We start from the raw sequence: 27,861 nt of genomic DNA, 5'->3' as shown, positions 1-27,861 counted from the left end.
TCTATCTGGGATTGCATTCTTGATTTGGTTCTCAGCTTGAACATTATTGGCATATGGAAATGCTACTGATTTTTGTACACTGATTTTGTATCTTGAAACTCTACTGAAGTTGTTTATCAGGGGCTTGTGGCAAAGTTGTTAAGGGTTTCTAGGTACAGAATTATTTCATCGATGAAGAGAAACAGTTTGACGATTTCTTTCCTATTTGGACACCTTTTATTTATTTATTTATTTATTTCTTGCCTGATTGCCCTGACTAGGACTTCCAATATGGTACTTTTAGAAGAAAGAGGGTAACATAATCATGACTTGCTTTTGAAAAATGGAGATGACTTACAGGTATCACTCTATCCAGGAGATGATTGATTATATGTAGACATAAATACAGATTTATATGTAGATATAGTTATTCATAGGTATAAGTGATAAAGATATAGATACAGACACACAGATACAGATATAATTATGCAGATATGAGTTTTGTTTATGGAAGTCTACAAAGCTTTTCTCATCATGACAGTCTTCAGCAGGAGTCAATTTAGGAATTCTAGAAAATTCACACAGGGAATTATATTTCCTGAAATCATATGAAGGCAGTTATAAATAGAAATACACAAAGCAATAGCACTAGAAACATTACTGCCTCTGAGAAATTTGGAGGAAAATCTGTAATTTAAATGCTGACCCTAATAGAAGACAGCTAAAATGTTAGGTACCAAGAAATGCAAGAAATGACAGGTATAATTGGGGATACAGTGGCATAGAGAAGCAGAGATGATTTGGTAATAAGAGAAAATCGATTATATTATCCCAGTTTTAATGGCTATTACAAAAAGACAATAATTAACAAATATTGATGAGAATGCAGAAAAAGGGGAAGTCTTATACATTGTTGGTAGGAATATAAATAAAGCCATTATTTAAAAATATATGGAGGTTCCTCAAAACTGAAATTGGAACTATCACATGATCCAGCAATCCCACTACTATTTACCCAAAAGAAAGAAAATCAGCATTTCGAAGGGATACCTACACCCTAGTGCTTAAGATAGCACTATTCACAATAGCCAAGTTCTGGAATCAATGTAAGTGCCCATCAAGAAATGAATGGATAAAGAAAATGTGGTATGCATACATAATAGAATACTATTGAGCTATAAAAAATTAACTAAATGCTGTCATATGCAGCAATGTGGATAAAATTAGAGATCATTATATTAAATGAAATAAGTCAGGCACATAAAGACAAATATTGCATGTTCTCACTCATTTGTGGGAGCTAAAAAGGTGGATCTCATGGAGGTACAGAGTAGAATGATCAATATGAGAGGCTAGGAAAGGTTGGGGAGAGGTTGAAGAGAGATTGGTTAATGGGTACGAAATTATAATCACATAAAAGGAACAAATTCTAGTGTTCCAAATCACAGTAGGGTGACTATAATTAACAACAATATACTGGATATTTCAAAATAGCTGTAAGAGAAGATTTGAAATGTTTCTAACACAAAGAAATAACAAATGTTTGAGGTTATGGATATTTAAATACCCTGATTTGATCATGACACATTATGCATTGTCAAAATATCACATTTGCCCCATAAATATGTACAATTATTATATATCAACAAGAAAGAAGAAATAGAATCACAAAAAAAGACAAAGCATATCCAAGCTCAAAAGGAGACAGTCCTATTAACTAATTCTGACAACTGCAGGAATATTTTAAAGATTATGAAATGTCTGACTCCCAGCTGGATGAAACATGATATTTTTTTTTTTTTTTTTTGTAAAAATTGCAAGAGACACACCCATCCCCTTGGTAATCTAGGGTTTCAAGAAGGACTTCACCAATTCCTAGGGGCGGTCTGTTACCAAGCAATAACTGAACAACAAATTCCATCCCCTGGCCCAAGTAAATTGTTTATTGTGTGCATGTGACCCAATTCCAGCCAGTAAGTCATAACAGATTTTTCCTAGAACAATCAGGAAAAGGGACTTTTTCACAGGGCTATAAAGACAATGTCACTTGTTGGTTGTAAAGACAATGTAGCTACTTTTACCATAACATGGGGAAACTTCCTGGAGAAGGAAGATAATGCAAAGTGAAAAAAGAACAAAGGATTGGAAAATACAATCCTACTGAAATTAGTTTAACTTGTGAATACAGGCATTAGTGACAGATAAATGCCTGAACTTCCTAGTTGTATAAATCAATAAATTATTTTGTTTATTGTTATTTTCTCTTGCTTCATTGAGTTTGACTGCCATCACTTAAAATGGAAAGATATTAGTTTAGAATCCATGAAGCCTTCTTGCAATATCCTTGCTAAGTTCCTTTTCTTTTTTTTTTTTTTTTTCGAGATGGAGTTTCATTCTTTTGTCCAGGCCGGAATGCAATGGCACAATCTTGGCTCACTGCAACCTCCGCCTCCCAGGTTCAAGCAATTCTCCTGCCTCAACCTCCCAAGTAGCTGGGATTACAGGCATGTGCCCCCATGCCCAGCTAATTGTTGTATTTTTAGTACAGATGAGACTTGGCCATGTTGGCCAGACTGGTCTTGAAGTCCTGGGCTCAGCTGATCCACCTGCCTCAGCCTCCTGGGATTACATGCTGGGATTACAGGCATGAGTCACCGCACCTGGCCCTTGCTAAGTTCTGATCACTTAAGTTTTCAGCAAAAATTTCCTAACCAGATTCCATTTTACAAATCTACCAAATAACCTGACTCTACAAAGCATGACCCATACCTATGTCCCATTAAATACCTGCAGCTAGTGTACTACACTTTAATATCCTCATGTACTTCAATTAATGCCAGTTAAATTGTATTATTCACAGTAGTTGTGTTTGTTCCAAATTCTGTTTATACAATTTTCATTTGCATTATAAGTATATATTTAACCAACTGTTAAACCAACAATTATTTTATGTTCAAGAGAGCTCATGTTTTTATGAAATCTAGGGTGAATCTGTTAGAAAGACCTAAACACTGAGTTGCAAAATAATATCTTCTATTTAGATGTAGATAAGAGTCTGGGAAAAACAAAACAAATTTTGATGTTTATCTTATTTTATTTTTCCCTATCATTTTATTTATTTTTGAGGTTAGGTTATTTATATATTCCAGATACAGTTATTGAGTACATTTTTTTTCTGTTCCCCCATATCCTGGGGTAAATTGACTTTTATCTTATTTTCCGTAAGTTATTTGGGTACAGTTGGTATTTGGTTATATGATTAAGTTCTTTAGTGGTGATTTGTGAGATTTTGGTACACTCATGATCCAAGCAGTAAACACTGAACCATATTTGTAGTCTTCTATCCCTCACCCCACTCCCACTCTTCTCCCATGACCCCAAAGTTCATTGCATCATTCTTAATGCCTTTGTGTCCTCATAGCTTAGTCAAAATATCACATTTGCCCCATAAATATGTACAATTATTATATATCAACAAGAAAGAAGAAATAGAATCACAAAAAAAGACAAAGCATATCCAAGCTCAAAAGGAGACAGTCCTATTAACTAATTCTGACAACTGCAGGAATATTTTAAAGATTATGAAATGTCTGACTCCCAGCTGGATGAAACATCATTTTTTTATTGTTATTTTCTCTTGCTTAATTGAGTTTGACTGCCATCACTTAAAATGGAAAGATATTAGTTTAGAATCCATGAAGCCTTCAGTGAGAACATATCAGTGAGAACATATGATGTTTGGTTTTCCATCCTGAGTTACCTCACTTAGAATAACAGTCTTCAATCTCATCCAGGTCACTACAAATGCTGTTAACTCATTCCTTTTAATGGTTGTGTAGTATTCCATCATATATATATATATGCATAGATTGTCAGATGCATAGATTATGAAGATTTTTCTTCCACTCTGTGGGTTGTCTGTTTATTCTGCTGACTGTTCCTTTTGCTGTCCAAAGCTCTTTAGTTCGATTAGGTAGCAGCTATTTATCTTTGTTTTCATTGCATTTGCTTTTGGGTTCTCAGTCATGAAATCCTTGTTTAAGCCAATGTCTAGAAGGGTATTTCTGATGTTATCATCTAGAATTTTTATAGTTTCAAGTCTTAGGTTTAAGTCTTTAATCCATTTTGAGTTGATTTGTGTATAAGGTGAGAGATGAGGATTGATCTATCTATCTATCTATCTATCTATCTATCTATCTATCTATCTATCTATCTATCTCAGTTACTTTATCAACTCATTGATTGATGGGCATTTGGGTTGGTTCCACGATTTTGCAATTGTGAATCATGCTGCTACAAATATGCGTGTGCAACTATCTTTTTCGAATAATGACTTCTTTTCTCTGAGTAGATACCCAGTAGTGGTATTGCTGGATCAAATGGTAGTTCTACATTTAGTTCTTAAAGGAAACTTTACATTGTTTTCCATGGCGGCTATACTAGTTTATACTCCCACCAGCAGTATAGAAGTGTTCCCTGCAGCCACACCACCATCTACTGTTTTTTTGATTTTTTGATTATGACTATTCTTGTAGGAGTGAGGTGGTATTGCATTGAGGGTTTGATTTGCATTTCCCTTATCATTAGTGATGTTGAGCATTTTTTTACATGTTTGTTGGACATTTGTATATCTTCTTTTGGGAATTGTCTATTCATGCCCTTAGACCACTTTTTGATGAGATTGTTTTTTTCTTACTGTTGTATTTGAGTTTGTTGTAGATTATGGATATTAGTCCTTTGTCAGATGGGTAGATTGTGAAGATTTTTCTCCCACTCTCTGGGTTGTTTGTTAACTCTGCTGACTGTACCTTTTTTCTGTGCAAACGCTCTTTAGTTTAGTTAGGTCCCAGCTATTTATCTTTGTTTTTATTGCATTTGCTTTTGGATTCTCAGTCAAGAAATCCTTGTTTAAGTCAATGTCTAAAAGGGTCTTTCCGATGTTATCATCTAGAATATTTATAGTTTCAAGTCTTTGGTTTAAGTCCTTAATTCATTTTGAGTTGATTTGTGTATAAGGTGAGAGATGAGGATCCAGTTTCATTCTCCTACATGTGGCTTGCCAATTATCCCAGCACCATTTGCTGAAGAGGGTTTCCTTTCCCCACTTTATGTTTTGGTTTGCTTTCTTGAAGATCAGTTGGCTGTAAGTACTTGGATTTATTTCTGTGTTATCTATTCTGTTCCATTGGTCTATGTGCCTATTTTTATACCAGTACCATGCTGTTTTGGTGACTATGGCCTTATAATATAGTTTGAAATCAGGTAGTGTGCTGCCTCAGATTTGTTCTTTTTGCTTAGTCTTGCTTTGGCTATGTGGGCTCTTTTTTGGTTCCATATCAATTTTAGAACGGGTTTTTTTCCTAATTATCTGAAGAATGATGGTAGTATTTTGATGGGAAATGCATTGTATTTGTAGATTGTTTTTGGCAATATGGTCATTTTCACAATATTGTTTCTACCCATCCATGAGCATGGGATTTGTTTCCATTTGTTCATGTCATCTATTATTTCTTTCAGCAGTGTTTTGTAGTTTTCCTTGTAGAGGTCTTTCAACTCCTTGGTTAGGTATATTCCTAAGTATTCTTTTTGCAGCTGTTGTAAAAGGGGTTGAGTTCTTGATTTGATTCTTCACTTATTCATTGTTGGTGTATAGAAGAGCTACTGATTTGTGCACATCAATCTTGTATCCAGAAACTTTGATGAATTCCTATATCAGTTCTAGGAGCTTTCTGGAGGAATCCTTAGGGTTTGCAAGGTAAACAATTATCTCGTCAGCAAACAGTGGCAGTTTGACTTCCTCTTTACCAATTTGGATACCTTTTATTTCTTTCTCTTGTTTGATTGCTCTGGTTAGGATTTCCAGTACTATGTTGAAGAGGAGTGGTGAGAGTGGGCATCCTTGTCTTGTTCCAGTTCTCAGAAGGAATGTTTTCAACTTTTTCCCATTCAGTATTATGTTGGCTGTGGGTTTGTCATACATGGCTTTTATTACATTAAGATCTGTCCCTTGTAGGCCGATATTGCTGAGAGTTTTAATCATAAAGCAATGCTGGATTTTGTTGAATGCTTTTTCTGCATCTATTGAAATGATTATATGATTTTTGTTTTTAATTCTGTTTATGTGATGTATCACATTTATTGACTTACATATGTTAAACTATCCCTGCATCCCTGGTATGAAACCCACGTGATCATGGTGGATTATATTTTTGATAAGTTGTTGGATTTAGTTAGCAAGTATTTTATTAAGGATTTTAGCATCTGTGTTCATCAAGGTATTGGTCTGTAGTTTTCTTTTTTGGTTATGTTCTTTCCTGGTTTTGGTTTAGGGGGATGCTGGCTTCATAAAATAAATTAAGGAGGGTTCTTTCTTTCTCTATCTTGAGGAATAGTTTCAAAAGGATTAGTACCAATTCTTTGAATGTTTGGTAGAATTCTGCTGTGAATCCATCTGGTCCTGGACTTTTTTTGTTGGTAATTTTTAAATTACCATTTCAATCTTGCTGCTTGTTATTAGGCTGTTCAGAGTATCTAAGTCTTCCTGATTTAAGCTAGGAGGGTTGTATTTTTTCCAGGAATTTATCCATCTCTTCTAGGTCTTCTAGTTTATGTATGTAAAGGTCCTCACAGTAGCCTTGAGTGATCTTCTGTATTTCACTGGTGTCAGTTGTAATATCTCCTGTTTTGTTTCTTAGTAAGGTTATTTGGATGTTCTCTCTTCTTCTCTTGGTTAATCATGCCAATGGTCTATCAATTTTATTTATTTTTTCAAAGAACCAACATTTTGTTTCATCTTTTGCATTGTACAAAAGAAATTTTTAGTCTTCACAAAAGATTTTATTTGTTGACCCTCTTTAAATGAATTGATGCTAAAATTATAAGGACACAAAAAAATTCAGATCTCCAATTAGTGGAACCATACTAAAATAAGAGGACTTCACACTCCAAACATTGGAAATAGAATGTGTGTGTGTGTGTGTGTGTGTGTACATATATATATGGAAATATGAACATGTAAATACATAATACACACACACACACACACACACACACACACACACACATACATCTAACAATCTTCCCACCTTGGCCTCTTGAGCAGCTGGGACTATGATCACTATCCATTGTGTTTGACTTCATGATAAACACTTTTAATTAAAATAAAATGCTTAAGCTATATATGTCATATGATTTTCTAATGCCATCAATTAAGTCACCAACTAGTGGCCCTAACATACCAGTATAGCTACAAAATTTTAGCTTCTTAGAAGTTAATGTGTCTAGTTTCCATAACTTTATATATATTTTTTTAAGTTTTTCAATATGCATTTTAAACTCAGTAATAACAGGTAGTCATTCCGGTGACTCTCTAGAGTTTTGGGGTTTTATATATTGTAAATACTCATTGATGGAGATATAATTCATTGTCATTATAACATGCTGTGTCCATGTCTAATCTCTGTGGCTATATATATGTATACAAAATAAATATTTTGTTAAAATAGTTTCCATTTCTGAGAATAACTTTAATAAAATCAATTTGAAAATATTTTAAAATACTTTATAATTCATACAACTATAATATTGATTTTTGATATCATATTTACATTTTTTAAACTGCAGGTAATGCTGACTCATGGATAATTGATTTGCATATGTTCTCCACATATTAACATTTGCCTGGTTAAACCAAGTGTCCCATGGGCTAAGAAAACTCTTCATGTTTCCCTTTCACTATATTTTTCTTTTTTTTCTCCATATTTCTAGGCCATTGGCCCTATTTATAATCCAAGCTCGAGTATATGATTTCAGAATGTTATATGTGGAAGGAGAAAGGAACAGAGAGATGGACGATCACTGCATATACATAGTTTTGCTGGTTGTTCACTGCACAAGGACACCTGGCTGCAGGGTGTGGTGTGGCTGAAATCCAGCTGATGATCCTACCACTATGTGTTCCCTAGCATAGGATCACATCTGCCACAAGAAAGTAGTACCTTTTTCTAACATACACCCAGGTGACAAATGATCTGGGACAATTTTCATAGCTATTGCTTACTCTGTCTCATATTTGGACTGAGTTTTCAGCCCTCATTCTGGTCTTCTCCAACAAACGAGGAACCCAATTAACTTATCAAATTAACAATCCAAAATCCATTTAATCTATGATTTTCTGGGAAATGCATTTGGATCTAATTCAGGACTGCAAGTTCCCAAAGACGTATTTCATTTACATGAAAACTAAGGAAAGTCTATGTGAACAGTAGGAGAAGATGGAATGCTGTGAGGCGCTTTTAAACCATATGGCTATTTCTTTCTGTTTATTATAGCAATAAAAGCTTCTTAAAACACCACTTTGGCATTTCTTTCTGAAAGAGAGAGTGAAGGAAAATCTACAAACTGTATTGTGATCAAACATGACCATCGGGACTAGAGAAACATGGCCAGGAGAAAGGACAGGGGAGAAAATGTTGAAGGAGAGGAAGAAAGGTTAATCCTGAGACTCACAAAAGCAAATATTTGGAAAAAGTGGAATAGAGAACTGGCTTGAGTTTACAAATGCATAAATAAACCCCATATTTTTGTACTGACTGGAGTTGTGATACTCTTACCTCTGCAAACCCATAGGCAGTTGCTTCAGACTTTTCCAAACACTAGAAAACCTCTTGAAGAAATCACATAATGTAACAGAAAGAAGATTTATTTTCACATTTATCAGTTCTGGATTTCAAACATGACATTTACCAAAAGTCTAACCTTTGAATGGTAAACGTTTGAGATTGAGTTTCTCTATTAATAAAGCAAATATACTTTTCTGATAGCGGTTTTGAGAAGTAAATGAGACAATGTGTGTGAAAGTAACTAGAAAGTAGCTGACACAGAGTAGATGTTCAATAAATGGCTGATTTTTCCTGTACCCAATCTTTTGGACAAAGCAAAGAAACCAAGGCACATTTGGGCCAGGCATGATGGCTCACATCTGTAATCCCAGAACTTTGGGAGGCCGAGGCGGGTGAATCACAAGGTCAGGAGTTCGAGACCAGCCTGGCCAACATGGTGAAACCCCATGTCTACTAAAACTACAAAAAGTTAGCTGGGCCTCATGGCAGGCACCTATAATCCCGGCTACTTAGGAGGCTGAAGCAGGAAAATCACTTGAATCCTGGAGAGGAAAGTTGCAGTGAGCCAAGATTGTGTCACTGTACTCCAGTCCGGGCGACAATGAGAGGTTCTGTCTCAAAAAAAAAAAAAAAAAAAGAAAAGAAAAGAAGAAGAGAAAAGAAACCAAGGCACATTTGAAGCTAAAGGAATATCCATTTATGTTGTTCAATGGATCAAGGTGTAGTGGTCATGGGGTGAGGAGTAGCCCCTCATTTTCAGAAGCAGAAAAGGATACTTTAAGTCCTCCATTGTGCTTACAGGTACCATGATTTAACAAGGTCTTGTGCCTTGTCCTGGGAACCTAAGCAGTTAATACTATTTTCTTGAGAGGAAGGGAATACTGTAGATTTCAAATTTATGACACCATGAATCTATATAATTTTTAAACTATAAACATGCATAGTCTATTTGCAAGTGGGGTAAAATTTTGTGGAATATAAAATTACCTTTATAATAAAAAATATAGCAATGTAGTTACAATAACAATAATAAAATCAGATTTACAAAATATTTGAAAATTACTTTCTCAAATAATTGTTATAAGATGCCTGAAAATATTGTTTCCCGATGTATTTAAAATACAGTTCAGCTCAAATTTATATTAATAATAAAGCTCTTATTAATATGTTAATAATGTCTATATTAATAAGGCTCTTATTAATATAGATAATGTAGACAGAATATATAGAATATATAATTCTAGATAAAATATAGAATTCTAGATAGAATATAGAGATATAAACATCACTTGAAGAAGCCATTAGCATCTATAAAGATCTAAGATATTTAATTCATAATCCTGGTATCTTGACAGATTTATTAGTACAACATAGTTTATTTTAAAATGAAAATTAAAATATTATAGGTAAATATGTTTTCATTTTCTTGAGATAATTTTCACACACACACACCCCACATTCTCACAAATGCATCCGTAAATGTGTGATTACAAACAAATTAGGGACATTCAAATATCAGAGTAAGAAAAAAACCTATATTGACATGGTTCACTCTCTTAGATCTAGTTACTTTATAGGAAGTTATTATTAAAATGATTTATAAGATTTTTAAAAAGAAATCATAGTTAATCTTTACGATAGATTTAAAAATTCATATCTATATATCTGTTATGCCAATATTTTTGCCTTTTTTTCTGTTTTACAGTTTCAGAAAGAGTATTGTATATTCTAAGACTGTGCTATCCATATGGTAGCTGCTAGCCACATGTAGCTATTGAGCATTTAAAATGTGGCAAGGTCAAATAGAGATACACTATAAGTGTAAAATAACACTGGGTTTTGAAGACTTAATATGAAAACAAAATATGAAAAAGGTATAAAGTGTCTAATTAGTAATTTTTATGTTGGTCACATATTAAATTAGATATGTGTATGTGTTACATAAAATATATTATTTAATTTTTTACTTTTTTTTTTTTTTTTGAGACAGAGTCTCCCTCAGTCACCTGGGCTGGAATGCAGTGGCATGATCTCAGCTCACTGCAAGCTCTGCCTCCTGGGTTCAGGCCATTCTCCTGCCTCAGCCTCCCAAGTAGTTGGGACTACAGGTGGCCGCCACCACTCCTGGCTAATTTTTTTTTTTTTTTTTTTTTTTTTTTGTATTTTTAGTAGAGACAGGGTTTCACCATGTTAGCCAGGATGGTCTCGAACTCCTGACTTCCTGATCCGCCCACCTTGGCCTCCCAAAGTGCTGGGATTACAGGCGTGAGCCACTGCGCCAGCCTACTTTTTTACTTTTTAAATGTAGCTGCTAGAAAATTTAAAATGAAATATGTGGCTTGCATTATATTTCTGTACTTATCGGCCTAAGATACTTCCTCAAACCATATATTATTACATTATGATACTTTATGAATTGTAGCCTGTTTTATGATTTAAAGCCTTATTTTGCTTTTTATAGACATCAGATATACAAAGGAAATGAATTCAGTGATCATTGGTCATGACAGCATTACCAAATTATATAGACATATATATACACCAAATTATATAGACATATATATAGACACTAATTACTTTTGCAACAGTCAATCCTGCTTCTTTATGTCCTCTTGTTAGACATACTCAGGATGTCACCATTCACAAAGAAACCTTTTAGCTTTATTTACTTTTACACCCTAATGACCTGTCCTTAGAATTTGGAAGCAAATAAGAACCTCTTTTCTATTTTCACTTCTTCCCCCTTTCTCCCTCCTCTACGTACCTAACTGACTACTTCTATTATTTGGGGCTCTACCTTTATTCATTTTTATCCCTCCAAATTTTAAGAAATTGTCCATGCAGAAGGCATTCCCAAATGCTTGTATTGCCAAAGTTCATAAAAACGGTCAAATCTAAGATGGCAAGGACTTATGCTAATGCACTCCAATGGGCAGAAGACAGGAATGGTGGATCACAACATCCAATATGAATTGCTTCTTTATTAAAAAGATTGTTTTAGGTTTTTAGAAATCAAATTGTATTATAATTGTACGTATTTATTTATTTCATTATAAACATATATACTTATTATAGAATGTCTAGAATATACAGGAAAGCAGGAAAAAAGGAAATCAATAGCACCAAGCAGCAATAATCATTGTTAACAGTTTGCTTATAAATAATATTCATAGTGAAACATAAGAGTTCACATTTTAAAAAGTTCCATTTTGGAAATTTTAGTAGAAACTACTTTTATTAAAATGAATGGTATTTGTAATTTAGTATTTCTCTAGATTTAAATGTTCACATATTTGTTTTGCTTAGAGAAAAAAGTTTCAAATTTGTTTTTAAATAGTTTACTTCAAATGTGAGAAAATGAAATTATGCAGTTTTATTTTTTAGGTAAAGAGAAATGCAGCTTTCCTTCTAAATGTCAGAAGATACAGTACTAAAAGTTAATTGCAATAGTAGGAAATATAGTTTATGTCATGACAAAATAAAGAAGCAATGGTCAATTGCCAGAAGTAGAAAGAGGTAGAGAAAAGAGCTCTATAAAGAGCTTCAGTAGTTGCCTGGGTTACAGATGAAAAGCTCTATCTGCTCATGGGGAATTTGAATAGATGAGTGTTCCATTATTAAAATATGTTTAATTTTATCTTATCTACTTCTGAGGGATTTGAATTAATTAAATAAATTTTTAATTTATTTTAATTTAATTATTATCTAGCAGCTGGATAATTATTTAAATAAGCAGTACTTTTTTAACTTTACATAACTAATATACTGTTCACCTTTATTGTATTATTAATAAAATCAGAAGGCTAAATTCTGAGTAAGAAATTAAACTATATACTTTCTACAAAGTATGTTTGAAGTATTCTATAGATATAAATATCTTTGCCAAATTCAAAACTGATTGAAAACAAAATCAGTGATTCTGTAGTGCATTGTTGTACTATAACATTATATTTTAATGATATTTCTAGACATAATACTTCTGAGGTAAATTATTAAAGCTTCTATGGTAATAATAGTAGAAGCTCTTTCCAGAGAATGTTAATGAAATTATTACATTTTATATAGTCATTACACATTTCTATTACCAATTATTACTCTACCAAAAAGGTATACTATGAAATCATAAGAAAACAGTTATTTAAAAAAGAAGCTTCATGGAAAATAAATTGAAGGTTCTTGAATTAAAAAAAAAAAATCTAACAGAAAAGTCAATGTTGAGGTACTGGATTATATTTAAGTAATCTTGATAAATATTATTTAGAAAACAAAAAAATCCATATATGCTGAATTTGTACCTTTAGATGATCAATATCACCATAAATCCTTTCATAGTAAAAAATATATATATTACAGATAAAGCTGAAAGAAGTGGTAAACAGGCTCATAAGAAGCCTTGGGAGCATTTGCAAAATGGCAATAGCCAAAGTGCTTGAGTTTTAATGATAAAAGTAAGAGTAAAGGGAAAATAAAGTTAATTAAGACTGTCAATGAAAACATGAATAAAAATATCTTTCCACACATGAAGTGAGTCATTCAGGAAACTATCTTTATCCTTGGGCTTTGAGTAGGAAAATAAAAGCAACTATCCTCTGAACATTCATAAATAGTGGCCTGTACTCACAAAAGACTTTGGAGACAGTGAGAAATACCAGGAAATGTGTATTCTAATGCTGTAGGTGGTGGGTGAGAGCACAGGTTCATTTAAACCCATGCTTGAGAATCCCTTCTCAGTGTCAGATGTGTGTTTAAACCGATACCCACAGACATATGCATCTGTGCAGCAACAGAGTACTCTGGTAGAGATCTGAAAAAACAAAACATCCTCAACATGCATAGACTGTCAGCATTGCAAAGAAGAGGAAATGTATTTGAAAAGATCTATTCTGTACAATACTCCTGAATAATGAAAATATTCCTCATATTAATTTATTTCCATTATTACTGTCACTACTGTCTCTTATCCCCATTGCCTCTCATCTCTTTGCCTCTGGTACTACCAAAATTGACTCCTAATTGTTCTGGTTTTCTAGTACCTCTCTCCTTTCAACTATCACTCATATTGCTCTGCTATTCCCCTAAAACTTTTGACTTTTTCGGGTCTCTTCTGTTATTCAAAACCTTTAATGATGTCAAATTATCTGTAAGTTAAAGCCCAAGAATATGAATATGGTATTTAAAATGCCTGAGACTACAGAAAGTCTTATTGATCTCCCAATGCTCATGAATATTCATCTGATTAAATTGGACTGTTTGATCAACTTTTCTAAAGCAAGATCTGCAAAAACCATATATTGGCTTATGCTATTTTTCCTGCCTAGCATTATCACTCCTACTTTCAGTTCAACCATATCCAAAATATCCTCTCTCCCATTCAGCTTCCACTGTGTCTGTGATATTTACTATGTTATATAATATATATGTCCATGAGATAGTGAAAATCATTTTAAGACATGATATTTTGATCTATCTCACTTGTTTAACAATCATACTTTTTGTATTTTTCTAATTATTAAATCTTTGAGATCAAAAAGGAAAGCTCAAACTGTCCTACATAGTAAGGAGTACAGTGTAGCTACTCAAGCATTTAACTTTAAGTGATTTTATTTTATTTTTGAGACGGAGTCTTGCTCTGTCACCCAGGCTGGAGTGCTGCAGCATGATCTCGGCTCACTGCAATCTCTGCCTCCTGGTTCAAGAGATTCTCCTGCCTCAGCCTCCTAAGTAGCTGGGATTACAGGCGCCTGCCACGGGGCCAGGCTAATTTTTGTACTTTTAGTAGAGACGGGGTTTCGCCAGGTTGTCCAGGCTGGTCTCAAGCTCCTGACCTCAGGTGGTCCACCCGCCTTGGTCTCCCAAAGTGCTGGGATTATGGGTGTGAGTCACTGTGCCCGGCACGACTTTAAGTGATTTTAAAATGTATTTCTTTTCATTGCCATGACAAAAGCAATTAGCAAGGTGTTCTGTACACAGATGTTAAGAATATGAAGAGACAAACTTCATATTTCTTATGAAAAAAATTATTTTTTCAAATGAAAAATTTTTGAAAAAAGTAGTTATTCACAAAGAAGATCATTGGTAGAATGAACACCCAGTGCACAGCCCTTTGTTCCTAGGTACAGACAGCAGACTCTTGCTATCTAATCTCAATTAAAAAATGGTTTATCAGAGGGTGTTAGGAAGCTCTAGTAGGGCCATAAAACTGGAATTCAATACTATAGAGCAAGAAAATAAATGCCCACTCACAACACAGAGCCCTTTTAAAGGAAACCTCACTCCTGCTGCTGTGTGACACTCATCACGTGTGATACAGGGGACGAACTTTAGAACCACCATGCTCATCACCACGCTTGCAAGGAGAGCGGCTCCTGACTTCTTCCAAATACTGTAGAGAAATACACACTGGGCAGAATGGAGGCCATAATCAAAATTAAAACTTTCACAAAGGATTCTAGAACATGTAGTCTTTAGTTGTTTTTAGCTTTCACAGGTTGGTTAGAAGTGTTTGGAAGGGGCATTGAACCATATAATCTGCAGTATTCATCATTCGCCAAAATTTTTTCTTACGGTTGTATTAATAAGAACAGTATGTATGATGACAAACTTAAGAAGAAGGAGGGAGATTATACTTCAATTACATTTATCAGTGATCATTCCATTTCTCATACCCCATGTAGTAGAAAGCTTGCTGCAAGCATAGTGAGAATTAAACATGATGACCAAAAATGAAAATTAGTTGATAGATTCTACAAATCTTTTACTCCTGGTGATTCACTGAAGAGGAAAGCCTTCCTTTAACTATTGTTGTCCTTAATGTCGTGCTAATATTTTCCTTATTTAACCTTACCTTAAATCCAAATTGCCTTTATTCTTCCTGGATTGTGAGTTTAAGACAGTATAGCCTTTCAGCATTATTAATGGTTGATTTATGGCAATGATACAATTCTGTAAAATGTCTACTCAAAGATAGCAAAGCAAAGCAACACATTGTGTTTTAATCAGATTTATCAATAAATGTATTAAAATATTTTAAGTTTGAATTAATGATAGCATTTTCCTCAAACAGAGAAAATTAATGCTAAGTGCTAATACAACTCAGATGTACTGACCAGCAAAGAGTCAAATTTTCTTTTGGAAAAAAAAAGTCATAACTTTGGTCTAAGGGTAAACACTGACATCAAAATATTCGTTCACTCATCAACAATATTTTCAAGGGCTTGCAAATTCTAGATACTTGCTGGATACTAAAAAATAAGATGGTCCCATTCCAAAGAAATTTTAAGTCTAGTGGAAAAACTGACCCTTAAACTATTAATTATGACATAGCATAATGAGTGTTAAGATAGTACAAGGAAAGCCAGGCATGGTGGCATGTGCCTTTAGTCTCAGCTACTCGAACGGCTGAGGTGGAATGATCACTTGAGCCCAGGAGTTTGAGTCCAGCCTGGGCAATATAATAAGACCTTGTCCCCCATCCCTGTCCCCCACCAAAAAAAAAAAAAAAAAAAAAAAAAAGGTGATTAACAAAATAAGATAGGACAGGAGTTAGAAAACTTTACACCATGGACCAAATCTGACCCAAGGCCCTTTTTTTTTTTAATTTAATTTTTTTAAAATAACACTACAACTAAGGATGATTCTTACATTGTTATAGGCTTTAAAAAGAAGAAGGGGCTGGCCGGGCGCGGTGGCTCAAGCCTGTAATCCCAGCACTTTGGGAGGGAGGCCGAGGAGGGTGGATCACGAGGTCAGGAGATCGTGACCATCCTGGCTAACACAGTGAAACCCCGTCTCTACTAAAAAACACAAAAAACTCGCCGGGCGAGGTGGCGGGCGCCTGTAGTCCCAGCTACTCGGGAGGCTGAGGCAGGAGAATGGCGTAAACCCGGGAGGCGGAGCTTGCAGTGAGCCGAGATCGGCCACTGCACTCCAGCCTGGAAGGCAGAGGGAGACTCCGCCTCAAAAAAAAAAAAAAAAAAAAAAAAAAAAAAAAAAAAAAAAAAAAAAAGAAGGGGGCGGATATGTAACAGAGGCACTATACGACCTATAAAGCTAATATTTAGTATCTGCTCTTTAGCAGAAAAAGTTTGTTGACCCTCAGAGAGACAAACAGGCATCTCTGCAAGCAAAGAAAGAGCAATAGAATCTCAACTGGTCCAGAAAACATTATCTTAACAATAGTAAATGTACTGAAATGAGGGGTAAGTAACTTCTCCAGGAAGAAGGAACAACATATGTAAAAGGCCTCAATGGCAATAGTGACATAGAAGAACCAATAAAAGTCCAGGTTGGCAGAAACACGAACAAAAAAGGAGAAGAAGTATTAAAATTAAAACTTTGAGATATAGGTATGACCTAGATACAAACGGCCTTTCAAACTATATTAAGGATTTTGCATTTTACCTGAATAACAATGAGAGGACATAAACTATTTCTAAGTGGGTGAATAACAAGAAAAACTTTAAAACTGATTATCATAGCTAACAATATCGGAGAAAGGGAGTCAGAAACAGAAGAGATTAGTAACAAATAGGGCTTTAAGGTATGTGACAGAAAATTCTAGTATTAGGTAAGAAAATAAGCAAACAGACACATTATAGGAAAACTTCTTTAAGTGAAAGACAAGGAAAAAATATTGAAACCAGCAAGCAAAAGTCTTGTCACTTATAAGTGAATCCCAGAAAGATTAACAGCTGTCCTCTCATCAGAAACAATAATAGAAGCCAGAAGAAAATGTGATTGCATTTTTAAAATATACAAAATAACCCAATTTCAACTTCAAATCCTATACCCCGCAAAGCTGTCTTTCAAAAGTAAAGGAGAAATGAAGAAATTCTCAGTAAAAGAAAACCTGGCAGTATTTGTTACTAGCATATACTCCCTCAGAGAAATACTAAAAAAAGTTCTTCAGGCTGCAAACAAGCATCCCCAAATAAAATTTGAATCCACATGAAAAATCAAAAAGTATCACTAAAGGTAAATGTGTAATTATAAAAGGTAAGAGAAATACATATTTCTTATCCATTCTTCTCTTACTCATAAAGAGTGACTGTGTGAAATAATATGTGTATAATGTTGTTGGATATATAACAGATAGAAATATAATATATTTGCCAATAGCAGCATAAGAAAGCAGGTGGGAGAAAACTGATACTGAACTAAGGAAAGCATATCAGATGGCAACTTGAGTCCACAGGAACAAATAAGAAGGACTAGAAATGGTAAATAAGATGTCTAATATAATGAACACTATAAATATATATTTGATCTCTTTTTTCTGTTTTTGAGACATAACTTTATCTAAAATAATAATGTATTGTTGAATTTGTAACATACGTAGCTGCAATCTGTATAATAACAATAACATATAAGGGAGGAAATGGAAATAGAGCTATATAAGAGTCATATTTAAAACTGGAATACAGTCAGCAAAAATCTGAAGTAGATTCTGTTAAATTGAAATGTATATGGTAAGCCCTAAAGCAACCATAAAAAATAACAAATATGGTGAAAAATTATTAAAAGAATGCTACACTAGAAAATATTATCCAAGACAAAAGAGACCAGTGAAGGATGAATGAAGGAACAAAAGGCATCACCATCACAGGTACTTGAATCACTGGCACCTCGAGGTATCAAACTGGTTCTGGGATGCTCAAGAGTCTCATGGCACTAAGACTTTTGATTCCCTGCAGAGTAAATTGAATTGGAAGAGACTGATGTCAAAAGGTTGATGGGATGTAGAGCCTATGTATTTTGTGACTGAAATACTCCACTTTTGGTTTGAGATAACTAGATATAATTTTGACTATTATTATTGTTACTATTATGATTTTCACATATTTTATCTTTCTGCACTAAATTTGCTGATGTAATTTTTTTAGTTTTTCCAATTATCACGTTTGCTATATCAAATCCTACCTGGAGAAAGATGGGGGCATACTGACATTAGCAAGAAAACAACAAAATATGCATAAATAGTTAAATGTTTACCAAGTCAGTTTACCATTTTTTATCATATTCATGATACACATGGGAATGAGCTGATTAGTGACCTAAGCTGGTTGTCACTTTCAAGTCAGCCACATCTTGAAAGAATAACAACTGGGAAGACTTTAGTTGATGTGATATAAATTGGACACACCCAAATGATAAGCAACACTATACATATTCACTATAATAAGGTTCCCCTAGCATATGAAGCAAAAGTAGGAAGACTTAAGAAGTTAACAAAGCAAATAGAGTCCGATACAAGCTTTACTTATTTCATTGATTGCCAAGGATTAATCCTAAACTCTATCAAGCTTTTGAATAATTAACTAAATCCCTCTGAAACTCTATCCACTATACATATTTAAAATAAGATCAAAACACACATAATTATGCTTTGGAAATCATACTACTGCTAATTTTCAACCCAGATAATAAAAGTGTAATTTGAGCTACATTCTCTACATTCTCTGATAAAAATTCAAACTAAACCTTGAGTAAACAGTCAGGAAGTATTATAATCCAATTCTTCTCTTTGATATATCAAGTTTGTCACTACCATAAAAGAAAATTAGATGAATTTGACAGGACTTATTCTTCACATAGGTATATTTATTTATAAAAACTACAGTCTTTCAGAACCCATAGGGCTTTGATGATTATCAGATGAAACTGTCATTCTTCTCTAAGGAAGATAAATACTTTCTAAAACTATGAAAGTACCACACATTTATATGTTTGGGAATAGGTGAGAAAACAATGTTATTTTGACTTATTCAATAGACTCACAGATTGTCCAACGCAATCGGTAGTTTAACAAACACCACCATTTATTTTTCAAGATACTTACCAAAAAGAACTTGAATTCAATATTAGTCTAGGAAACAGTATGTTAACTTTCTCAGTATCTTTTTAGCTCTTTGATGCAAAATTTTAGTATTTTTGATTGATATTTTAGATCAAAAGAGAGATTATTATCATTAGTAATCAAATATATTAAAACACATAATCATTCTCCCCTTTCCAAATTTCATATTCTTTTGGATCACCTAATTTAAAATATCTTTATGATGGTCTCTTTCTTCCTTTTTAATCAACTCAAAAATATTAATATAATGATAGATTGGCAAGGATTGGATATTATATTTTTATTAAAAGCCTGGAAGAGAGGCAAGGATCAAAATTTGATAATTCTGATTCAAAGTGGAAAACCTGTGACAAAACCGTGACAAATCCAAAACAACCGTAAAAAATAAAGCAACCATGAAAAATAACAAATATGGTGAAAAAAATATTAAAAGAATTAATATGCTACATTAGAAAATACTGTCCAAAATAAAAGACAGCAGTGAAGGATGAATGAAGGAACAAAAGGCATCACCATCACAGGTACTTGAATCACTGGCACCTCGAGGTATCAAACTGGTTCTGAGATGCTCATCTGTTTCCATGTAATAAACATGGGGAATTTAGAAATATTCAATTCCTGATTTTTTACAAGTCAGTTTACTACTTGCCTTCCATTTGTACTTTTGGTTTAAAAAATGCCATTTCTAACTAATCAGGAAAAATATAAACAAAAACATCATATTACAAATATTCAAATTTATGAGCAAAAATAGTTATTTGACTGAACATGGATTAAATGCTACATCTCAAAAACATGATAAATAAAATATAAATGCAAGCAGTAGAAGGAAATTTGGAACAAATACGAGAAAAGTTTTAGATTCTCACCAAATTTAAGTGGTTTATTAGAGTATCCCTGCTTTTTGAAGCATAAACTTCCTCTAATGATATTTACTTTTTTTCTTTTCTTTTTTTTTTTTTTTTTTTTAATTATACTTTAAGTTCTAGGGTACATGTGCATAACGTGCAGGTTTGTTACATATGTATACTTATGCCATGTTGGTGTGCTGCACCCATCAACTCATCAGCACCCATCAATTCATCATTTATATCATGTATAACTCCCCAGTGCAATCCCTCCTCCTCCCCCCTCCCCATGATAGGCCCCAGTGTGTGATGTTCCCCTTCCCGAGTCCAAGTGATCTCATTGTTCAGTTCCCACCTATGAGTGAGAACATGCGGTGTTTGGTTTTCTGTTCTTGTGATAGTTTGCTAAGAATGATGGTTTCCAGCTGCATCCATGTCCCTACAAAGGACGCAAACTCATCCTTTTTTATGGCTGCATAGTATTCCATGGTGTATATGTGCCACATTTTCTTAATCCAGTCTGTCACAGATGGACATTTGGGTTGATTCCAAGTCTTTACTATTGTGAATAGTGCTGCAATAAACATACGTGTGCATGTGTCTTTGTAGTAGACTAATTTATAATCCTTTGGGTATATACCCAGTAGTGGGATGGCTGGGTCATATGGTACATCTAGTTCTAGATCCTTGAGGAATTGCCATACTGTTTTCCATAATGGTTGAACTAGTTTACAATCCCACCAACAGTGTAAAAGTGTTCCTATTTCTCCACATCCTCTCCAACAACTGTTGTTTCCTGACTTCTTAATGATTGCCATTCTAACTGGTGTGAGATGGTATCTCATTGTGGTTTTGATTTGCATTTCTCTGATGGCGAGTGATGATGAGCATTTTTTCATGTGTCTGTTGGCTGTATGAATGTCTTCTTTTGAGAAATGTCTGTTCATATCTTTTCCCCACTTTTTGATGGGGTTGTTTGTTTTTTTCTTGTATATTTGTTTGAGTTCTTTGTAGATTCTGGATATTAGCCCTTTGTCAGATGAGTAGGTTGCAAAAATTTTCTCCCATTCTGTAGGTTGCCTGTTCACTCTGATGGTAGTTTCTTTTGCTGTGCAGAAGCTCTTTAGTTTAATTAGATCCCATTTGTCAATTTTGGCTTTTGCTGCCGTTGCTTTTGGTGTTTTAGACATGAAGTCCTTGCCCATGCCTATGTCCTGAATGGTACTACCTAGATTTTCTTCTAGGGTTTTTATGGTATTAGGTCTAACATTTAAGTCTCTAATCCATCTTGAATTAATCTTCGTATAAGGGGTAAGGAAAGGATCCAGTTTCAGCTTTCTACTTATGGCTAGCCAATTTTCCCAGCACCATTTATTAAATAGGGAATCCTTTCCCCATTTCTTGTTTCTCTCAGGTTTGTCAAAGATCAGATGGTTGTAGATGTGTGGTATTATTTCTGAGGACTCTGTTCTGTTCCATTGGTCTATAGCTCTGTTTTGGTACCAGTACCATGCTGTTTTGGTTACTGTAGCCTTGTAGTATAGTTTGAAGTCAGGTAGCATGACGCCTCCAGCTTTGTCCTTTTGACTTAGGATTGTCTTGGCAAGGCGGGCTCTTTTTGGTTCCATATGAACTTTAAAGCAGTTTTTTCCAATTCTGTGAAGAAACTCATTGGTAGCTTGATGGGGATGGCATTGAATCTATAAATAACCTTGGGCAGTATGGCCATTTTCACGATATTGATTCTTCCTATCCATGAGCATGGTATGTTCTTCCATTTGTTTGTGTCCTCTTTGATTTCACTGAGCAGTGGTTTGTAGTTCTCCTTGAAGAGGTCCTTTACATCCCTTATAAGTTGTATTCCTAGGTATTTTATTCTCTTTGAAGCAATTGTGAATGGAAGTACATTCATGATTTGGCTCTCTGCTTGTCTGTTACTGGTGTATAAGAATGCTTGTGATTTTTGCACATTAATTTTGTATCCTGAGACTTTGCTGAAGTTGCTTATCAGCTTAAGGAGATTTTGAGCTGAGACAATGGGGTTTTCTAAATATACAATCATGTCATCTGCAAACAGGGACAATTTGACTTCTTCTTTTCCTAACTGAATACCCTTGATTTCTTTCTCTTGCCTGATTGCCCTAGCCAGAACTTCCAACACTATGTTGAATAGGAGTGGTGAGAGAGGGCATCCCTGTCTTGTGCCAGTTTTCAAAGGGAATTTTTCCAGTTTTTGCCCATTCAGTATGATATTAGCTGTGGGTTTGTCATCAATAGCTCTTATTATTTTGAGGTACGTTCCATCAATACCGAATTTATTGAGCGTTTTTAGCATGAAGGGCTGTTGAATTTTGTCAAAAGCCTTTTCTGCATCTATTGAGATAATCATGTGGTTTTTGTCTTTGGTTCTGTTTATATGCTGGATTATGTTTATTGATTTGCGAATGTTGAACCAGCCTTGCATCCCAGGGATGAAGCCCACTTGATCATGGTGGATAAGCTTTTTGATATGCTGCTGAATCCGGTTTGCCAGTATTTTATTGAGGATTTTTGCATCGATGTTCATCAGGGATATTGGTCTAAAATTCTCTTTTTTTGTTGTGTCTCTGCCAGGCTTTGGTATCAGGATGATGTTGGCCTCATAAAATGAGTTAGGGAGGATTCCCTCTTTTTCTATTGATTGGAATAGTTTCAGAAGGAATGGTACCAGCTCCTCCTTGTACCTCTGGTAGAATTCAGCTGTGAATCCATCTGGTCCTGGACTTTTTTTGGTGGGTAGGCTATTAATTGTTGCCTCAATTTCATAGCCTGCTATTGGTCTATTCAGGGATTCCACTTCTTCCTGGTTTAGTCTTGGGAGAGTGTAAGTGTCCAGGAAATTATCCATTTCTTCTAGATTTTCTAGTTGATTTGCGTAAAGGCGTTTATAGTATTCTCTGATGGTTGTTTGTATTTCTGTGGGGTCAGTGGTGATATACCCTTTATCATTTTTTATTGCATCTATTTGATTCCTCTCTCTTTTCTTCTTTATTAGCCTTGCTAGCGGTCTGTCAATTTTGTTGATTTTTTCAAAAAACCAACTCCTGGATTCATTGATTTTTTGGAGGCTTTTTTGTGTCTCTATCTCCTTCAGTTCTGCTCTGATCTTAGTTATTTCTTGCCTTCTGCTAGCTTTTGAATGTGTTTGCTCTTGCCTCTCTAGTTCTTTTAATTGTGATGTTAGAGTGTCCATTTTAGATCTTTCCAGCTTTCTCTTGTGGGCATTTAATGCTATAAATTTCCCTCTACACACTGCTTTAAATGTGTCCCAGAGATTCTGGTATGTTGTATCTTTGTTGTCATTGGTTTCAAAGAACATCTTTATTTCTGCCTTCATTTCGTTATGTACCCAGTAGTCCTTCAGGAGCAGGTTGTTCAGTTTCCATGTAGTTGAGCGGTTTTGATTGAGTTTCTTAGTCCTGAGTTCTAGTTTGATTGCACTGTGGTCTGAGAGACAGTTTGTTATAATTTCTGTTCTTGTACATTTGCTGAGGAGTGCTTTACTTCCAATTATGTGGTCAATTTTGGAATAAGTGCGATGTGGTGCTGAGAAGAATGTATATTCTGTTGATTTGGGGTGGAGAGTTCCGTAGATGTCTATTAGGTCCGCTTGGTGCAGAGATAAGTTCAATTCCTGGATATCCTTGTTAACTTTCTGTCTCGTTGATCTGTCTAATGTTGACAGTGGAGTGTTGAAGTCTCCCATTATTATTGTATGGGAGTCTAAGTCTCTTTGTAAGTCTCTAAGGACTTGCTTTATGTATCTGGGTGCTCCTGTATTGGGTGCATATATATTTAGGAGGGTTAGCTCTTCCTGTTGAATTGATCCCTTTACCATTATGTAATGGCCTTCTTTGTCTCTTTTGATCTTTGATGGTTTAAAGTCTGTTTTATCAGAGACTAGGATTGCAACCCCTGCTTTTTTTTGTTCTCCATTTGCTTGGTAGATCTTCCTCCATCCCTTTATTTTGAGCCTATGTATGTCTCTGCATGTGAGATGGGTCTCAGATCTCAACCTCCGCGTTGGGAGATCCACGGCTCTCCCCAAAGCTGTCAGACAGAGTCATTCGCGTCTGCACCGGCCCCCGCTGCTTCCCCTGTTGGTCTTCAGCTGTGCGCTGTCCCCAGAGGTGGAGACTATAGAGACAGGCAGGCTTCCTTGAGCTGCTGTGAGCTCCACCCAGTTCGAGCTTCCCAGAGGCTTTGTTTACCTACTTAAGCCTCAGCAATGGCGGGCGCCCCTCCCCCAGCCTCGCTGCTTCCTTGCAGATAGATCGCCGCAGACTGCTGTGTTAGCAGTGAGGGAGGCTCCGTGGGCGTGGGACCCTCCCGGCCAGGTGTGGGATATATTCTCCTGGTGTGCCTGTCTGCTTAAAGCGCAGTATTGGGGTGGGAGTTACCCGATTTTCCAGGTGTTGTGTGTCTCAGTTCCCCTGGCTAGGAAAACGGATTCCCTTCCCCCTTGGCTTCCAGGTGAGGCGATGCCTCGCCCTGCTTCAGCTCTCGCTGGTCAGGCTGCAGCAGCTGACCAGCACCGATTGTCCGGCACTCGCTAGTGAGATGACCCCAGTACCTCAGTTGAAAATGCAGAAATCACCGGTCTTCTGTGTCGCTCGCGCTGGGAGTTGGAGACTGGAGCTGTTCCTATTCGGCCATCTTGCTCCGCCCCTCTACTTTTTTTCAATAAAAGAACTCCTGGTATGCTGAACCTCATTTTCCTATGTTACAGTGTTTCCTTCAAAGGATACCTTAGCCAGATTTCATAAATACTCTGCCATGTTTTTATTATTAAAATAGTTGCTGTCCAGAATTTACCAATTAGATTCATTTGTTTTAGAACTTTAATCTCAAACTTAAATTAAAAATGTCCCTCACTATAATTGTGGCTTTGCAGAGTTGGGGTAGAAGTATTTCTTTCAAACACTTCCTCTTCTATTATAATGTAAGTTCTGGCTCCTTCACTGGCTGTGAGGAAAGAGAGGTGAGGTTGCCATCCTCTCTCTGTTATCTGTGGCTGTCTCCCATGAAGCAATTGTGTTTCCTTACCAAAAGAGACCTAAAGTTCTGGCCCATCCTTCCTCTTGGGTTGGCAACCCTTGTTAAATTGGCTTTCATAGATGAACAAATCATGCAAAATGGCTCAATACCACCTACACTTTTTGTGTACACATAATCCAAGAAATCCGTGTCTTTTTGCTATGCTGAATATTGAAAATGTAGGTGCTTCACTGCTACTTTCTCTTATCTAGGCCTCACTCATTCTCCATAATTATTTTTTTCCATGGCTAATATGTGTAGCACAAGTACAGATTAGCAAACTTGCTGCTTAAATAATTATCCACCCAGGAAAAAGGAAAAGAAAAAAATGGTTTTTTCCCTTTTCTCTAGTGGCTATACCTTCTAGTATTTCTCCTTTTCAGTTTGGCCCTTATAGTAACCATCAGGGTGGGGCAAGAGGGGAACAGTTATAGGGAGTAGAGAGAGATGTTAAAGTAAGGTTAGTCCTGAGGCCACTCTTCAAGCCAGAACAGTATCACTTTTAATAAAAAGCAGGAAATAATCTAAAGGTCCAATTAAAATGTTATCCTCAAATAAATTAGATAATATTTATATGAAGAAATATTGTATAAAATGTTACAACTATGAAGAATTTCAATTCCAATAATATAACAGAATGCAAACAAAATGATCCAGAATCACATTAAACTCACCATGACCTGGAGGAAATTTTTTCCATTTAAGGAGTGCAATTAGTTCATATATGGATAAAGTAGGCCATTCCTCATAATAAGGACACATATGGATTAATTTCAACTTTTGCATATTTTCAATTTTTATTTTTTCCTGAAATAGAATGTCATTATCAAATTTTTAATAATAGGCCATTTAAAATCAAAGAAATAGCAAATAGATAAATAGTGAGAGAAGTAAAATAAAGGCCATATGAATAAAAGTTAGTATAGGATACTCTGAATTTTATCAGAGCATTACTCTGTGGCCACATAGACATATTAAAATGTTAATCTTCAGATCTACTTACTAAAATTATATTTGCTCGCCTTTCATTATATATTATACTTCTATAAATGTTTTAGGAGTTTTTTAAAACTCTGTCACAGTCAAGATTAAACTGAAAAGTTGTGTTTGATAAAATCAAGTAACTGGTACTGATATTTGGGAAATAAAAACAAAACATACAGAATGTTTTGTTAAAGCCAGCCACTCTGAAAATCAAAACAAATGAACATCAGGGATTTGGAATAATGTTGAATTCTGAGAGAATTACTTGCACTACTGACACTGTGACCACTAAATCACAAGAAATCCCCACCATTGGAGACCCAAGAAGATAGGTGTCTTCTCAACTCCACTCCACATGAGCACTGAACCATGGTTTATACTAGCTTTCTGCAGGACCTGCATCTGGCTTAAGCTCATTTAAAAACAGATAAAACAGCAGGATCATGGAAACCTTTCAATCCCATTATTTTTTGTTTATTTATTTTTGAGATGGTGTTTCACTCTTGTTGCCCAGGCTGGAGTGCAATGGTGCGATCTCGCCTCACCGCAAACTCCACTTCCCGGATTCAAGCATTTCTCCTGCTTCAGCCTTCCCAGTTGCTGGTATTACAGGCATGCACCACCACATCCGGCTAATTTTGTATTTTTAGTAGAGATAGGGTTTCCCCATGTTGGTCGGGCTGGTCTCCAACTCCCTACCTCAGGTGATCTGCCTGCCTCAGTCTCCTAAAGTGCTGGGATTATAGGGATGTGCCACCACACCCAGCTAATTTTGTCTCTTTAGTAGAGATGGGGTTTCTCCATGTTGGTCAGGCTGCTCTCGAGCTCTTTACCTCAGGTGATCCACCCGCCTTGGCCTCCCAAAGTACTGGGATTACAGGCGTGAGCCACCGCCCCCAGCCTCAATCCCATTATTTATACAAACTTCCTCTGCTATCCAAAGGAGGAGAAATAGGAGTCAAGAAAAAATTTGGATTTGATTAGAAGATAATAAATTATTAAACTTTAAGTAAATGAGTATCTTAAAGCTGCAGAATTAAGGAATCAGAATAAGTTGTTATCACTTACTCATCCAGCTCTGAGTTTGATGTTTGTTGTAATTATGAAATATCATGCCAATCACATTCAAGTATTTTTCCTCCTTAAGCAGACTATAGAGACTGGGAAAGCAGCAGTACTATTACCTGTCTTATTATTCTAGTATTCTTTATTCTTAGCATATGACATGTTGTGAACATGCAAAACACATATTTGTTGAATGAAAGAATGAGTTTAAAATTAATGAAAAGCCAAAGGGTATTCTAAAATTACCTAAAATATATTCATTGAGACCTTTGTTTACACCTTACCTATCACCAGCACTCAAGTGATTTTCGTCAAATAAACCACTTTTTTAATGTCTCTAGCTTAAGTTAAAGTTAAAAATAAAACAGATATGGATATCTTTGTCTACAGAAGCAAAATACAGCTTAAGTTTATGCCCAATTTCTGTTTATAT

General features: G+C 35.2%; 1 protein-coding gene across 2 annotated transcripts in view; it reads right to left on the bottom strand.

Annotated features, from left to right (window-relative positions):
• Positions 1-27,861, bottom strand: part of CNBD1 (cyclic nucleotide binding domain containing 1) — a 581,166-nt gene that overhangs the window by 134,967 nt on the left and 418,338 nt on the right. For both annotated transcript variants that reach the window (XM_030937987.1, XM_030937986.1), the window contains exon 8: positions 26,054-26,186. In XM_030937987.1, coding sequence (XP_030793847.1) covers positions 26,054-26,186 — 133 coding nt within the window. The remainder of the gene's footprint in view (positions 1-26,053; positions 26,187-27,861) is intronic.

This window comes from Rhinopithecus roxellana, chromosome 9, assembly GCF_007565055.1.
Source record: "Rhinopithecus roxellana isolate Shanxi Qingling chromosome 9, ASM756505v1, whole genome shotgun sequence".
Lineage (NCBI taxonomy): Eukaryota > Metazoa > Chordata > Mammalia > Primates > Cercopithecidae > Rhinopithecus > Rhinopithecus roxellana.
Note: the sequence above shows the minus strand (reverse complement) of the source record. Positions and strands in the feature narration are given on the sequence as shown.